This window comes from Ursus americanus, chromosome X, assembly GCF_024610735.1.
Source record: "Ursus americanus isolate L20-20 chromosome X, mUrsAme1.1.p, whole genome shotgun sequence".
In the NCBI taxonomy this organism is placed as follows: Eukaryota; Metazoa; Chordata; class Mammalia; order Carnivora; family Ursidae; genus Ursus; species Ursus americanus.
In genome coordinates, this window is record NC_142164.1 from 77618478 (window position 1) to 77635835 (window position 17358).

Here is a 17358-nt window from a genome sequence, read left to right on the forward strand (position 1 = left end):
CGGGATGGGATGAGCTCCGGGTCCTCCTGCTCCACCATCTTGCCAAGCTCTGACTCTCTCTACTGCCCATTTTGTAATTGGTTTATTTCTTGTGTTGAGTTGTATAATTTCTTTCTTTTTTTTTTTTAAAGATTTTATTTATTTATTTATTCGATAGAGATAGAGACAGCCAGCAAGAGAGGGAACACAAGCAGGGGGAGTGGGAGAGGAAGAAGCAGGCTCATAGCGGAAGAGCCTGATGTGGGGCTCGATCCCATAATGCCGGGATCACGCCCTGAGCCGAAGGCAGACGCTTAACCGCTGTGCCACCCAGGCGCCCCAATTTCTTTATATATTTTAGATAAAAACCCTTTATTGGATATATCATTTGCAAATATCTTCTCCCATTTAGTGGGTTGTTTTTTGTTTTGTTGATTGTTTCCATTGCTGTACATTAATTTTTTATTTTGATATAGTCCCAATAGTTCATTTCTACTTTTATTTCCCTTGCCTCAGGAAACATCTAGAACAATGTTGGTACAGCTAGTGTCACGGAAATTACTGCCTGTGTTCCCTTCTAGGATTTTTATGGTTTTGGGCCTCTCATTTAATTCTTTCATCCATTTTGAATTTATTTTGTGTATAGTGTATGAAAGTGGTCCACTTTCATTCTTTTGCGTGTAACTCTCCAGTTTTACCAACACTATTTTTCAAAGAGACTGTTTTTTCCAATTGCATATTCTTGTCTCTTTTGTTGAAGATTAATTGACCATATAATTGTGTGTTTATTTCTGGGCTTTCTATCCTGTTCTGTTGATCTGTGTGTGTGTTTTTGTGCCAGTACCATACTGTTTTGATTACAATGGCTGTGTGGTATAACTTGACGTGGGGAATTGTGATACCTCTAGCTTTGCTTTTCTTTTTGAAGATTGTTTTGGCTAATCCGGGTTTTTTGTGGTCGCATACAAATTTTGGGATATTTTGTTCTAGTTCTGTAAAAATGTTGTTACTTTGATAGGGTTTGCATTAAATGTATAGATGGCTTTGGATAGTATGGTCATTTTAACAGTATTTGTTCTTTCAACCCATGAGCATGGGATATCTTTCCATTTCTTTGTGTCATCTTCATCTTCCATCAGAATTTTATACTTTTCAGAGTACAGGTCTTTTGCCTCTTTGGTAAGTTTATTCCAAGGTATTTTATTATTTTTGGTGTAATTGTAAATGTGATGCTTGCTTTCTTTCTTTTTCTGGTGATTCATTATTAGTGTATTGAAATGCAACTGATTTTTGTACATTGATTTTGTATCCTGTGGCCTTAGTAAATTCATTTATCAGTTCTAGTAGTTTTTTCGGTTTTTTTTTTTTTAGGTTTTCTATATGTAGTATCATGTCATCTGCAAATAATAGAAGTTTTACTTCTTCCTTACCAATTTGGATTCCTTTTATTTGTTTTTGTCATTTGATTGCTGTGGCTAGGATTCCCCGTACCATGTTGAATAAAAAGTGGTGAGAGTGGACATCCTTGAATTTTTCCTCACCCTGGGGGGAAAAGTGTCAGTTTTTCATCATTGAGCATGATGTTTTCTATGGATTTTTCACATACGGCCTTTATTGTGTTGAGGTATGTTCCCTACAAACTTACTTTATTGAGGGTTTTCATCATGAAAGGATGTTGTGCTTTGTCATATGCTTTTTATGCATCTATTGAAATGATCATATGGTTCTTATTCTTTCTCATGTTGATGTGTGTATCACATTGATTTATTTATGAATATTGAACCACCCTTGCATCCAAGGAATCAATTCTGCTTGGTTGTGGTAAATGATTTTTTAAATGTGTTGCTGGATTCAGTATGGTAGTATTTTGTTGAGTGTTTTTGCATCCATGTTTATCAGGGATATTGGCTTGTAGTTCTTTTTTTTTTGTAGTTTTTTTATCTGGTTTTTGTATCCAGTTAATGCTGGCGTCATAGAATGAATTTGGAAGTTTTCCTTCCTCTTCTATTTTTTGCAATAGTCTAAGAAGTCATAGTCTCCCTTTTTAAAAGCTAAATATATCATGTACATTCTCCTGTGTCAGTAATTTTTCAGTAATGTAATATTTTCAATTGTTGTCTTACATAGTCCTTTATATAGAGATATAATAATTTAATAATTTCTTCTGTTGTCATTTAGGTTGTTTTTTTCTGTCAGTCTCTCTGTCTGCCAATCTGTGTCTTCTTTGTCTTTCTCCTTTTGTCTGTCTGCCTGTACATATCTCACTGTAGTAGACACTCTTGAACACAGATCTTTATAAACATCCCTGATTCTTTTTAATGCTTCTTTCCTAGAAGTTGAATTAATGGGTGAAAAAGTGACAAACAAAAACAAACAAAACAACCCAAACTCATTAATACAGAGAATAAAAGTGGTTGGCAGAGGGAAGTTGTTTTGTTGGTTGGGATGTACAGCAAAGGGAATATAGTCAATGACATTGTAATGACATTGTTTGGTGACAGATGGTGAGTACATTTACCATGGTGAGCACTAAGTAATGTATGGAATTGTTAAATCAGTATGTTGGACACTTAAATTCAATATAACTGTGTTGTGTATGTTAATTATACTTCAATTTAAAATAAATTAATAAAACTGATGAAAATATATGAAGATTTAAAAAATTTTAAAATACATATTGCTAGACGGGCTGTCCAAAAAGGCTGGACCAGTATACATTTCCAATAGCAGTGCATTTTCTTCTGTTTAAAGAGCCAATTTGTGGGATTAAGAGAATTTTGGAAATGTAGGACTGAACAATCTTTGCATTTTAGAAAAATAGAGTAACTCTTCTGACTTTTTTGTCTTTTTATAAAAGTTGTATTCCTTTTTCTTTCTCACAGGGTTCACATTTCTAATTTATATTTTGCTAATTTAACTCTTGTATTTGTCATAGAATGGGTGTTAAGACACTATTTCAATAGGGAAAAACAATCCTTTTATATTCTCAACAGTTTAAACTACTTTTCCGTATATTGAATGTGAGCTCATCTAGATGTTCCTTGGTAGGTTTGCAAAGAGAAGATAATAAATAACTGTGACTCTTAAATTGGTGAAATGTTTGTGCCCAGGTTTCAGTATCTGGAGACAATATGGTGGAGTGTCAACTGGAGACACACAACAACAAGATGGTCACCTTCAAGTTTGATGTTGATGGTGATGCACCAGAGGATATTGCAGACTATATGGTAAGTACAGTGAAACCAAATTATTTTCCCTTTAGTATTCTGTCTCTTTTTTTCCTCATACTCTCCCCTCATTTATTCAGAGCAATCTTTTTTAGGGTACCATTAGTTTTTAAAATTTTCACAGAGCAATACTACTCATGATCAAAAGTAAGTCACTGTACCTTCTTTTGTTTCAGTATATTTATCTCTAAACTTATTATAAGGGGGTTTTATTAAGAGGTTATCTAGGTCAATGATTCTTATCCCTGGCTGCATGTTAAAGTTACCTTAAGAGCTTTTTAAAAACAAATCCATTGCCTGGGTCCCTAATTAAATCAGACTCTTTGGATGTAAGGCCTAAGCATCACTAATTTGTAAAATACCCCAGGTAATTCTAATGTGTTAGCTACTGATACATCGTCTTACAAATAGGTATTTAAGTAATGCTCATCATTTCTTTTAGTTTTCGTATTTTCTTTGAATTGTTAGGCTGAAGTTAGTAGTTTTGCCCTCTTTTTTTTTAATGCAGATAAGTAAGGGTGGAAGCAAGATTACATAATGCTTTTGTTTCTGCCAGTTTTCTTTAGATGTGCATTCCTGGAGAAACAGAATTAAGCGTTTTAAAAGTTAATAATATTGTTAGTTCTGCCTCTTGTTTAACATAATATTTTCTGAACTCTCCAGGCCATTCTTTATAACCTTTAGAGATGTTTCATTTTGTGATTTAAAAACTTTTGGGTTTGGACATCCTAGTGGTAATCGTAAACATTGCCTCAGTCATGTTCCTCAAATGATAATTTATAGAATGTGAGATATTTTTTAAATTGCTGGCTTTTTCTCTGGTAGGTAGTACCAATCTGACAAATGTCACTAATCTCAAAATAAGAATAAGTTAATGTTTTATGTGGCATTTTAGTGTAGTCGTTTTGTTTTTTTTTAAGATTTATTTATTTATTTTAGAGAGTGCAAGAGCATGAGCCAGGGGAGGGGCAGAGGGAAAGAGTCTCAAGCAGAGTCCCCTCTGAGTATGGAGCCTGATGCTGGGCTTGATCTCACGACCCTGAGATCATTACCTGAGCTGAAACCAAGTGTTGGACACTCAACCAACTAAGCCATCCAGGTGCCCCAGTGCCAGTTGTTTTTAATTCTGTTGTGGCCTTTGTATCTAAATACTTAATTTTCATTTATTTTTCTTTAAGGTAGTCACCATTGATACAACATTATAATTCTGAAGAAACTTAATTTAATAGACTTACTTTTACTTTTGGACAGGTTGAAGATAACTTTGTGCTAGAAAGTGAGAAAGAAAAATTTGTAGAAGAATTGAGGGCTATTGTAGGTCAAGCCCAGGAGATCCTTCATGTCCACTCTGCTGCAGATAGAGCCACCGGAATTGACTCCATTACTGTGGAATCCAACAATAGCCAAGTAAGAGCAGTTGTTTAGCAAATAGGTCTTCTCAAATATATATCAGGAACTTCTTTATTTATCTATTCATTTTTAATTCAGACAGGATCATCCGAGCAAGTACAGATAAATTCTGCATCCACTCAAACCAGCAGTAAGTATATTTCATAAAATTTACCATGTGGCTTTTGAAGCAAGACATTTGGAAACTTTAATTTACATATCTTCATCGGGAAAGATGTTAGCCAGTAAAGGAAATTGATAAATTGTTAATGTAGATTTTCCTGCATTTGAAAAGGTCTTTTTAGCCCAGATGTAAAAAGTAAAACCATTCTCCAGATTTCTTCAAGTTAGTTCTTTATCCAATTAATTTATTTCTGAGTCGTTGCATGGTATGTTACCAGAAAAGCAGTCACAGTACTGATGACCTTTAATGGCTTTACACTTTGAAGTTAATTGGTAAGTTGGTTTTTTTTAACCACTGATATGATATGGACAGAACCTTTCTTAACTAATACCACTATGTTCTAAGTTTACCTCATGTTTTAATATAGTCATTTATATCTTGATTTCCTTCCACTAGTGTTATACTTCTACCTGCTGTGATCACTGATTAAGTTTTTGTAAATCAGATACTAGCTAAGCTTCCAGGGACTAAAAATGGGGTCTTCTGTTTTCTTTTCTGATGACTTTATCTCTCCATTCTTTTCAGCTCTGGTCATGGTTATATTTAGAGTATCTGGGAGGGGGCGAAGAGCCATAGACAAATGAGGACCTGTGAAGGAATTATAACAACATGAAGAAGCAACAGGTGGTGTGGGAGTCATGAAATCAGATACCATTGCCCTGAAATTTACTTTGTGTTAGGATGCCAGGGTCCTCCTCTGTTCTTTCTTGTTAGAAGGAATTTGAGCAGATTTCTGACAGATAAAGCATGGTAAAGTTTATAAAAAGAATTACTTATTTGAATAAGTTTACAAAGTAGGAGTAAAGATGTAGGGACTTACTTTATGTTTAAGTTGTCATACAGTAAAATTGATTTTTTTCTTTTGGTGTATAGTTCTATAAATTTTAATACTCACAGATTTGTGTAAGCATCATCATAATCAGGATGCAGAACAGGAGATATAGGCTTTATTGGAGAAAGTGCTTTCCATTTTTTCCCAAAAATGTGCCCTGCTTCTAATTGCTATTGATACAATGTTTGTTTCATAGATTTTAAAATCCTTCCCTAACTATATTTTGTGCTTAGTTCTTTAGAGTATTTGCCAGCATTGGGAGGTCTGGTCTTATAAATTACACATATCCTAGTGCTGTTGGAAATGGAGATACAAGACAAATTGGTGTTTTAACCTGGTTTCCTTAATAGGGTAAACATGTTGACAATAGCTTAGCATATTGATTTTTGCTAATTCTTTCTACAGATGAATCTGCTCCACAGTCATCCCCAGTTGGTCGGTGGCGATTTTGTATCAATCAAACAATAAGAAACCGTGAGGCTCAATCTCCTCCTTCTCTTCAGCAGTCCATGTCTACAGTTCCTGGGCTATCTCTTCTTCCTGGTAAGTGTTCATTGTCTGCCAACTTTCTCCAGACTTGGAGGGGTTACAAAATATACACCATATCTTTAATTTGTGTTCATGGGTATTTTATTCTTATGAGAATTTTCATAAGCATTTTTGAAGATGTTATTATTAGGATATAATTTAAGCCATTTTAAAATGTAATATTTTAAAAAATATAATGTTTATGGAAAAAATAAAGAAAAGGTTTTTATTCCTTGACAGGTTGAATTCTGTGTATTTTGAGTCTTATTTACAAGACTTATTCTCACCCATTCTTGTTTGTCCCTTGCTCCTCTTGTCCCCTTTGAGTTTGGTTACTAGTCCATGCTATGTATTTATTAATATGTGCCTAGCTATTCTTTGTTATTGTTCCAGGTCCAAGAACCACAAGTAATAAGGAAATATCACAGGACACACTGCCCACTCTAGAAAGTAATCCATGCCAGCGTGTACTTTTTGCCTCCAAATCAGAACTCAAGGATGTAGTTGATGGTAAGATTTCTGAATATGCCAGTGTAGAAACTAAGCAGCCAGCTATATTTTATCGAGTGGAGGATGACAGGCAGATAATGGCACCAGTTACTAGTAGTTCAAGTCATGCAGCTACTTCAGTTTGTGCAGTTCCAGTTGAATGTGAGGGACTCACCAACCAAGCAGGCATATTTCTACCTGTATATTCATGTCACCAAGCTGCCAGTCAGGCCGATGTACTTCTGGTCCCTCCTGGCGAGTCAACTCAGATTGCTGGTAACTCTCTTACAACTCTGGCATTTATGTCTGATCAAAAGCCTCAATCCTTAGCAGTGCAGCAGCCAACTATGGATGCAGAGTTTACTTCCCAAGAAGGAGAAACCACAATGAACACTGAAGCAAGTTCTCCTAAGATGGTCATTCCCACTCAGACCCCTGGCCTTGAACTGACTACCCTTCTACCCTCTACTATCCTGGAATCAGATGGGGAAAGACCTCCAAAAATGGAGTTTGCAGACAACCGAATTAAAACTCTGGATGAAAAATTAAGAAACTTGCTCTATCAGGAGCATAGCATATCTAGCATCTATCCTGAGAGTCAGAAGGATACCCAAAGCATAGACTCTCCATTTTCTTCCTCTGCTGAAGATACGCTCTCATGTCCAGTGCCAGAAGTCATAGGCATCAGTCACAGTGGAATTCAAGATAGTCCTGCACAGTCCCCTAATTTTCAGCAGACAGGCTCTAAGATTCTGTCTAATGTGGCTGCAAGTCAGCCTGCTAACATATCAGTATTCAAAAGGGACCTGAATGTGATAACTTCTATACCCAGCGAATTATGTTTACATGTAAGTATTATTCTTTCTAATCAATTACTTATCCTTATTCTTTTAAAGAAATTCCTTCTTTTCTAACGTTATATCCTTTGAAATGGAATTGTCTATGTCACAAGGTTCTGAGGTCACAGGTATTTAAGAAGGCCATGACTTTGGCTGCAGGTGCCTGGAATTTCTAAAGAGAGACGACAGAAGTATCTTTGGTGAGAGAGCCCTCTGGTGAATTAGCTAGGAACTTGCAAGGATGGTCTTTTTTCGTATTAGTGACAGAACAGGACTAATTTATAGATTGTTTTAGTGGGTGGGAAGATCTGGCTTTTAGATTTCCACTTAAAAGTGCCCGTTACCAATTTCCTTTCTTAAAAGTTTATGGTTTTAGTTTAATCTTGTTTGGTGGGTTTTATTTGGAAAAAAACTTATTAATTTTTTAAGTTTTTATTTAAATTCCATTTCACATCCAGTGGAATATTAGTGCAGGAATACAAGGTAGTGATTCAACACACCCACATAACACCCTGTGCTCGTCACAAGTGCCCTCCTTAATCCTTGTCACCTATTTAGCCCATCCCTCCACCCACCTCCCCTCTGGTAACCATCAGTTTGTTCACTATAGTTAAGAGTCTGATTCTTGGTTTTTCCTCTTCCCCTACCCCATGTTCATTTGTTCTGTTTCTTAAATTCCACATATGAGTGAAATCATATGGTATTTTTTTTAAGTTATGTAACATAGGAACTTAATTTCCCTTTCTATTCCTTCAGATCACAGGGGTAATGACTATCTCGTGTTTATCTACTATTTGGTACTTATCCTTCTTAAGCTTACATGGATCTATTTACATACCTATAACTTTTTATTTACAAAAATAGGATTGTGCTATATGCATATTGGTCTGCAAATTTATCTTTTCATTTTATAGTATATCATAGATATATTTCTAAATCTTCACCACTGTATCTCTTTATTGTTATGAGTACTATATGTGTATATAAAGTAAAATGCATCCCACTTCCAAACCTATAGACATAGCTATTAATGAATCTTTGCAGACATAGTTTTAATTAACATACAAATACTTGTATAATCATACTTCTTTTTTAAAAAGATTTTATTTATTTATTTGAGAGAGAAAGAAAGCATGAGCAGGGGGAGGGGTAGAAGGAGAGGGAGACCCCCCTGCTGAGTGGGGAGCCCAACTTGGGGCTCAGACCCCCCCAAGATCATGACCTGAGCCGAAGTCAGATGCTTAACTGACTGAGCCACCCAGGCTCCCCAATCATACTTCTTTATTACATATTTAAAATGACATAGATATATAGGTTTATATACATATACTTCTTTACATACCTATGCTGTTCTGCATTTTTTTCAGTTATGAACATTTATCCATGTTGGTACACGTAGTTCCACCTCACTTATGTTTTTTAAACAATGGCATAATATTCCATTGAATAGCTATAACTTAAATATTTATATTGTTGTAAACTAGTAATTTTAAATTATGTAATTAATATATAAACAGGAAAGCAATTCAGAAAGAAAATTAAAGTAATTATATTAACAACTTCTTATACCCTATTCTGCTCCCCAAACACTGTTAAGTTCCTCATTTTAATTCTTGAAGTCATTGTCATTAGTAACTTGTAAATAATAGACTTATTCATCTGTTTTTTGATATAATAATTTTAGGCAATATCTAATAATTCACTGCTATGAAGGGTGAGGAAATTACTATATTTTCCCTTTCCTCTTCTTTCCCATACATCTCTCAATTTTTATTACTTGTATTACTTTTTAACACTGGCAAAGATTATAACATCTGCATTTTTTTTCCTTTAACATTGGTTGTGCTTTGTTGGTTGATTCGAAGAATCAAAGGTCAATAAACAGCATTTATATTATGATTATATGTGTTACCTGACGATCATGTAATATGACTGGAACCATAAAAAATGAAATATAATTTTCTGTCATTTAAATTTTGTTGCTCAAAGGACACTCTTTCAAGCGTCGAGGTCAAATGGATTCTTTTGTTTAAGTGTCCATTGCTACTTCTGGATCAAACTTACTTGTCACTATTTCTGGTGTCCTAGAATTCCTTTTTTCCCTTCCATGAAATGCTTCCATGAGTAATATTTTTAAATATGTTGCATGGGTGACTAATTTGTTTTTTTTTAAGTCCAAAAATGCCTTTATTTTGCTTCACACTTGATTAAGTATACATGGTAGGGTCATTTTGAGTTAATTTTTGTATATGGTGTGAAATAAGGGTTCACCTTCATTCTTTTGCATCTGACTATCCAGTTGTTCCAGCACCATTGTTATTCTCTTTGTTGTTATTATAAATGGAATTCCTTTTCAGATTTTTCATTGTTACTGTATAGAAATACAACTAATTTTTAAGTGTTAATGTTGTATCCTCCAATTTTGCTGAGTTTGTGTATCATTTAGGATTTTCTGTATAATACATAAGATCATGTCATCTGTAAAAAGAATTTATTTCTTCATTTCCTGTTTTTCTTATCTATTAACTTTTCATTGCATGCTTTCCATCTCTTTGTCCTTTTGCTTTTTTGTACTGGGAGAATTTCTCAATTTTTAAGCTGTTTCCAGTCTCCTATTCAGCTATATTTTTTATGTCAAGGATTCTATTTTTATTTTTAAATTTTTATTTTTATTTTTATTCATTTTTTTAGAGAGGGGAAGAGAGAAGGGCAGAGGGAGAGGGAGAGAGAGAATCTTGAGCAGGCTTCACACTCAGCACAGAGCCCGATGTGGGGCTCAATCTCACAACCCTGAGATCATGATCTGAGCTGAAATCAAGAGTTGGATGTTTAACCCACTGAGCCACCCAGGCACCCCAAGGATTATATTTTTAATATCCAGTAACTTTTTCTTATGGTTGTATTATCTTCACACATCTTTCTGGAGATATTAAAATCTTATTCTATGTTATTGATGCTATTTCCTTGGCTATTCTTCTTCTTGTTGAATTGAGCGTTTTCTTTCTTTTTATTTATTTATTTATTTATTTAAAGATTTTATTTATTTATTCGACAGAGATAGAGACAGCCAGTGAGAGAGGGAACACAAGCAGTGGGAGTGGGAGAGGAAGAAGCAGGCTCATAGCGGAGGAGCCTGATGTGGGGCTCGATCCCATAATGCCAGAATCACGCCCTGAGCCGAAGGCAGACGCTTAACTGCTGTGCCACCCAGGCGCCCCTCTTTCTTTTTAAAAATTTTTATTTGTTTACTTTTTATATAGGCTCCACACCCAGTGTGGGGCCTCAACTCATGACCCTGATGAGATCAAGAGTCACATGCTCTACTGACTGAGCCAGCCAGGCACCCCTAGTGTTTTCTTATAGTGTTGATTTCCCATAAGTATTTGGTGATTCTTAGACTCATCTTTTCTTTTTCCCCTGTAAGATTCCTTGTTTGTCTCTCTAAATGCTATGTATAATTGGTGTAGCCTTCCTCCAGTAATTTGGGGAAAGGCATGGGACATGCTTTTTGGCTCTCAATATTACAACTTTTCTCGAAATGCTGCCTAGAGGGTAGCTTAATAGTCTTCAAAGGTGGAAGGGCTTTCCCTTCCTCCTGGATGTTATCTCCTTCCTACATTGCTGATTGGGCGACAAACATTTTCCTCTCAACACTCCTATTTGGGAGAAGATGCCTCTGCTATCTTTTGCTTGCTGTAGAGGTAGGGAGGGAAAGAAGAACTGCCTGGCTATTCTCTCTTTGGCACCCCAACCAGTTTACTCTCCCATTCAGTGAGTAAGTCAAGATCTCTTTTTTTTTTAATATTTTTTATTATATTATGTCAGTCACCATACAGTACATCCCTGGTTTTTGATGTAAAGTTCGATGATTCATTAGTTGCATATAACACCCAGTGCACCATGGAATACGTGCCCTCCTTAATCTTTTTGTGAAGCCCAAATTCTAGTGGGGGAAGATAGACCCTAAACAAATAAATAAAGGAAAGGCCTATGACAGAATGAATAGGAGATTACTTTATATAGGGTGGTCAGGGAAGAGCTTGTGTGTGGTGGTAACATTCATAGGTGGAGACCTGTTCAAGGAACCAAAAGAAGTCCAGGAAATAGGAGAGTGTTATGAGATGATGTTGAGGCTGATAGGAGATAGATTGGGCACAGCTTTGTAAGCATTCTAGCCAATCACTCTTCCTTCTGGTTGACCAGGGCTCTCTCACTGCCTATATCTGCAACCCAAGTTTGCAGCTTATTGAAATAGTTCCTGCATGTGTCATGGGCTGCGTTTTCCTCCTTTAATCATATATGCATGTGTCTATGTCTGTTTTTTCTGTCATGTCTATGGATTTGGATTGATAAGGTAGGCTAGAACTTGTTCTTAACTTACCATCTTGATCCAGTTATTACTTATTAAAAATTTTCTGTAATTTCAGTGAGACCAATGTAACATTTTCTAAATTTAATATTACTGAGGAATTTTTTCTCTTCATGAAAGTAGCATTATTACTAGTCCAGAATGAGACTTTTTTTTTTCCCAAAATAGGACTTTGGAAAATAAGAACTGATTGTTCAGAATTTTAATAACTGCCGACCTGCCCTGAGTGTTAATGCTTATTCAAGACTCCAGTATACTTAATACCACTTAGGCTGTCTTCCTACAGACAAATGCTGAATCCCATTCTTTGAACTTTTAAATACTCATTTAATTTTCTAGATTAGTAGAGATGATTCTCATGTTTCCCGAAGTTGTGTATTTTTTGTATTAATTATCATAGAGGATTTACTTTTCAAGTACTCATTTAGAATGTAACAGTTAATTTTGACATTTTGTTGGGAGGGATGGGAGACAAGAAGAGGAGAGTGACTTCATAGCCAGCTGTGACCTGATGTTAACAATTTTTAGAGCAAGAATTTGAAATAATTTTAAGGCCCATTGTAAATTTCTGTGTGCTTACATAAAGTAAGAAATTTCATTTGGTAATATTTCTTTATAAATCTAAATGCCTAGATATCTTGTTTTTCTATGTTATCATGTGAGTTAGGCATCCTTAACTCTCTCAAATAATATGAGCATAAATGAAAGTTTCATTTTAAGAGCATAGGGCTTCAGTAACCTTTTTTAGTAAATGAAGCATATGAAGGAAATAATTTTAATTTTCAGTTTTCAAAGTTGCTATAATGAAAAATAGTCTAGGATGGAAGATTAATATTCTGCTCTTTATTTATCTGAAGTCCAAATAATATTTTTAAAGAAAGGGGAAGGATTAATTCCTATAAGTTGAATACTTCAGATTCACTCTGATATGCAAGTATACATAGCATTCTATTTTTGATTACTGATTAGTCCATGCAAGAAACTCCAGTGGTATAAACAACTGCTTCACCTTACCTAAATTATTACCATTTTGGTTTTTTTCTTTTTGTCTCCATTAGGAGATGTCCCCAGATGCTTCACTTCCAGGGGATCCAGAGGCCTATCCTGCTGCTGTGTCAAGCGGTGGAGCCATTCATCTGCAGACAGGAGGTGGATATTTTGGCCTAAGCTTTACTTGTCCTAGTCTCAAAAGTCCTATTAGCAAGAAATCCTGGACTCGCAAATTAAAAAGCTGGGCATACAGGCTACGGCAGTCAACCAGCTTTTTCAAGAGATCAAAAGTCCGTCAAGGTAGTGTGCTTACAGTCAGGGACATAGACTAGGTAACATCACTTTTCATTTACTTCTTTTTTTTTTTGTTTGTTTGTTCATATACAAACCTTATCACTTTTTCCACGTAGCCCATGTATGTGACATGTCCCATTAATGTCATTGCCATTTTATTTTTCCTTTTGTAACTAATTTGGTTTTACAGTTATTCATTTCATGTAGATACTAAGTTTTGGGATAAATCTTACAATGTCTGATTTTGAGTTAGGGACTTCTACAGTGTTGCTTATTACATTAACACTTTTTAATTATCTAGCAGGGGTTAAGCTTTTTCTACTTTTCTTCATTTTTTGGTAATGTAAACAAATTTAGTCTTAACAAACAATTTTCTCTTTTCTGCTTACAATCACATAAAACTTGCAGTGGAAACAGAAGATATGAGATCAGCAGTTGCTCCTGATCCCATTCCTCTGACAGGAGAGTCCACGGCTGATACTAGGGCTTTGAGTAGATGTAAAGTGATGAGTGGATCATTTCAGCGGGGCCGGTTCCAGGTTTGTGTCTTTGGTTGAATCTTTATCTACAAGGGCATTGTAAAAGATAATAGCATTAAAGATCTTGGTATTTAGATGATACTTATTTTAAATGTAGATTATTGTCATATTAAATTTTTTATCCTTATATGCATCCTCTCACCTTTTGTAGACTTGCAGTAAAGGTGAGTCTAAAGAAATGGGGATTTTAGTAGCTGGAAAAGAGCGCAGAAATGAGTCATCATTTTCCAGTGGGTGGTTGGGCCATCTTTTTTTTTTTAAGATTTTATTTATTTATTTGACAGAGAGACAGCCAGCGAGACAGGGAACACAAGCAGGGGGAGTGGGAGAGGAAGAAGTAGGCTCCCAGTGGAGGAGCCTGATGTGGGGCTCGATCCTAGAATGCCAGGATCACGCCCTGAGCTGAAGGCAGACGCTTAACGACTGCGCCACCCAGGCGCCCCTGGGCCACCTTTTTTATAAATCTATTTCTTGTCCTTTGGAATCTCAGCAACTTGAACTGTCAAACTTTTTTTAAGTTGTGGAATTTTGTTTGAGCAATATGAAGCTGACTGTCTTTACCCAAGGGGCCTAATTGAAAGACTTTGAAAATGAGAATTATAGATGGGATTTTTAAGTTTGGGTATTATTGATATGTGTACATCACAGTAGACCATCCACTTGTCTATGCCATATTTTGATACTGAATTTCTTTGTGGGTTTACTCTTTGGTTAGACAGAGCCAGCCACTTTTGCCTTTTTGTATCTCAGGTGATTACAGTTCCTCAGCAGCAGTCAGTGAAAATGACATCTTTTGGAATAGAACACACACCAGCATTCAATAAAATGACAACCCAGTCTAGTGAAGAAGCTCTAGCCTTTACAGACAGAGCAAAGTCTCAATTAGTAGAAATGGAACCTTCCACTCACAATCCACAAACTTCACTTTCTTCTCAGAAGTTACGAGCTCCTCATGAAACCTTCAAAGAAGGTAAAAGAATTCCCAAACAAGGTGACAACTTCTCATCTTTCAGCACAGCTTGTGAGACTGATGTATCTTCAATGACCCCAGAAAAAGAATTGGAAGAGAACTCAGCCACGGGAAGTAGTATGCATTCTGGACTTGAACTGTTGCTCAAAGAGAGAGATATTCTTACTGCTGGGAAACAGCCTAGCTCTGATAGTGAATTTTCAGCCACTCTTGCTGGCAGAGGGAAATCAATGGCAAAGACTGGTCCAGAGAGTGATCAGTGCTTACCACTCTGTGAAGAAAAAGCCTATGCTCAAACACACAGCTCACTCTTCTATTCACCATCTTCTCCAATGAGCAGTGATGATGAGTCAGAAATAGAGGATGAGGATTTGAAGGTGGAGCTTCAAAGATTACGAGAAAAGTAAGATTGTTTCTCTTTTGTCACAAATCTGGTTGCCCAGAGTTTTATAGAACTATTTGACTGTAGCTAATTTACAGTTGGTGACATTTTTAAAAACAGATTTATTTATTTATTTATTTATTTATTTATTTATTTATTTATTTATTTATTTATTTATTTGAGAGAGGAGAGCGTGCACACAGGGAAGGGGCAGAGGGAGAGGGAGAGAATCTCCAGCAGACTCCATGCTGAGCATGGAGCCCAAAACGGGGCTGGGTCTCACGACCCTGAGATCATGACCTGAGCCAAAAACCAAGAGTCAGATACTTAACTGACTGAACCACCCAGGGGCCCCACAATTGGTGACATTTTAATGATTGAAAACTACAAAGATAGCATCAGGTCTCACAGGTTAAGGGCTCAGCGCCACAGATGCCAATCATAAGTCCAAACAGTATTACCTATGCTTCTGACTAACCTGTTGTAAGCTTAGAGAACACAGGAAGAACAGTTTACTTACTAGATTATCAGTTTATTATAAAACGACACAACTGAGGAACAGCCAGATGGCAAGGTATAGGGGAAGGGGCATGAAAGGGGAGTACCACTCTCCCAGCACCTTCATGTTTTTACCAACCTGGTAGCTCTCCAAACCCTGTAGTTAAGGGATTTTTATGGAAACTTCATTATGGTAGGCATGATTGATTTAAATCATTGGCCATTGGCAATCAATTCAATCTCTACCTTCTGTCCCAGAGGTGGAGTGGGAAGGGCTAAAGTCCCACTGTGTAGTCACTTGGTTGGTTCTCCTGGCAATCTGCCCCCATCCCTAGGGGCTGTTCAAAAGTCAGTTCATTAATATAAACTCAGGTGTGATTCCAAGGGGCTTGTTATAAATAATAAGATTCCTTTCATCTTTATCACTCCAGGGCTACTTTAGGAACTGGAGCTATTTGAGGACAACAGACCAAATACTAAAATAAAAGGTTCTCCTATTGCTCTTTATAGCTTAGGAAATTACTAGGGTTTTAGGAGCTGTATTCCAGGAACAGGGATAAAGACCAAATGTATATATTTTACTATAAATCATAATATCACAACAGTAAAAAAGCACACAAAACAATCTCTTACTTCTCATGCCCTAATCTCATTTCTCAGAGGCAACCACTGTGAACTGTTTGGTATATATCTTACCTGTCATTTTTCTGTGCATTTACAAATATATACTTTTTGCCTTTTATGAAAGTGAGGTCATAATATACATGTTATTCTACAATTTTTTTACTTAACGTTGTTCCATATATATATATATATATATATATATATATATATATATATATATATTTGCACAAATAATCTTTACTCCATATATTAGAATAGCCATTTAAAGTTTATTTAATCTCTCATTAATGGACATTTCAGCTTTATTCCATGTTTTGCTTATGTAAACAATGTTGAAGTAAACAACCTTATATTTTTACATACTTATGTGAGTATTTTTTGTAGGAAAGATGCATAAAAGTAGAATTTCTGGGTTAAAAGGTATTTATACTTTAAATTGATAGATACTGCTAAAATTGTTCAAGGTGGCTATACCATTTTATACACCAAACAAATATATGTGAAAGTGGGGTGCCTGGCTGGCTCAGTCAGTAGAGCATGTGACTCTTGATCGTGGGATCATGAGTTCCAGCACCATGGTGGGCATAGAAATTACTTTAAAAAAATATATATATAAATATATATGAAAATGCCTGTTTTCTCTCTTCTTAACAACATTAGACTGGATATTATTGATCCTTTTAATTTTATTCCAATCAGATGAATTAAAAATATTTCTTAAGGAATTGTGTTCTCCTAATTAATAGCGAAGTTGTACATCATCTCATATTTATTGGCTACTTGTATTTACTCTTTAGAGTCACCTTCTCATATTCTTTCCCCTTTTTCCTATAAGGTTGTTTCTTTTTTTCTTATTGATTTTTTTTAAAAGATTTTATATATTTGAGAGAGAGCGAGTGAGCATGATGGGGGCAGGCAGAAGGAGAGGGGGAAGCAGACTCCCCACTGAGCACAGAGGGCCTGATGCAGGCTCGATCCCAGGACCCTGAGATCATGACCTGAGTCGAACACAGCCACTTAAACAACTGAGCCACCCAGGCACCCTTTTCGTATTGATTTTTAGGAACTATTTATATATTCTGAATATTAACCTTTTACTGTATGTTGCAAATATTTTGTTATTTATACTTGCAACATATAATAAAGAAAAGGTTAATATTATCAATACTATGTGACTTTAAATTGTATTTCATTGTCTTTCACCATATTGAAGTTTTAGAAATTT

The 17358-nt window shown here is 35.7% G+C and overlaps 1 protein-coding gene across 1 annotated transcript in view; it reads left to right on the forward strand.

The window, feature by feature from the left end:
* WNK3 (WNK lysine deficient protein kinase 3) overlaps positions 1-17358 on the forward strand; it is a 160951-nt gene that overhangs the window by 122946 nt on the left and 20647 nt on the right. Inside the window, exons 13-20 of the mRNA XM_087860373.1 lie at positions 3090-3206; positions 4458-4613; positions 4695-4746; positions 6017-6154; positions 6533-7476; positions 12895-12985; positions 13529-13659; positions 14410-15032. Of these exons, the coding sequence (XP_087716499.1) occupies positions 3090-3206; positions 4458-4613; positions 4695-4746; positions 6017-6154; positions 6533-7476; positions 12895-12985; positions 13529-13659; positions 14410-15032 (2252 nt within the window). The remainder of the gene's footprint in view (positions 1-3089; positions 3207-4457; positions 4614-4694; positions 4747-6016; positions 6155-6532; positions 7477-12894; positions 12986-13528; positions 13660-14409; positions 15033-17358) is intronic.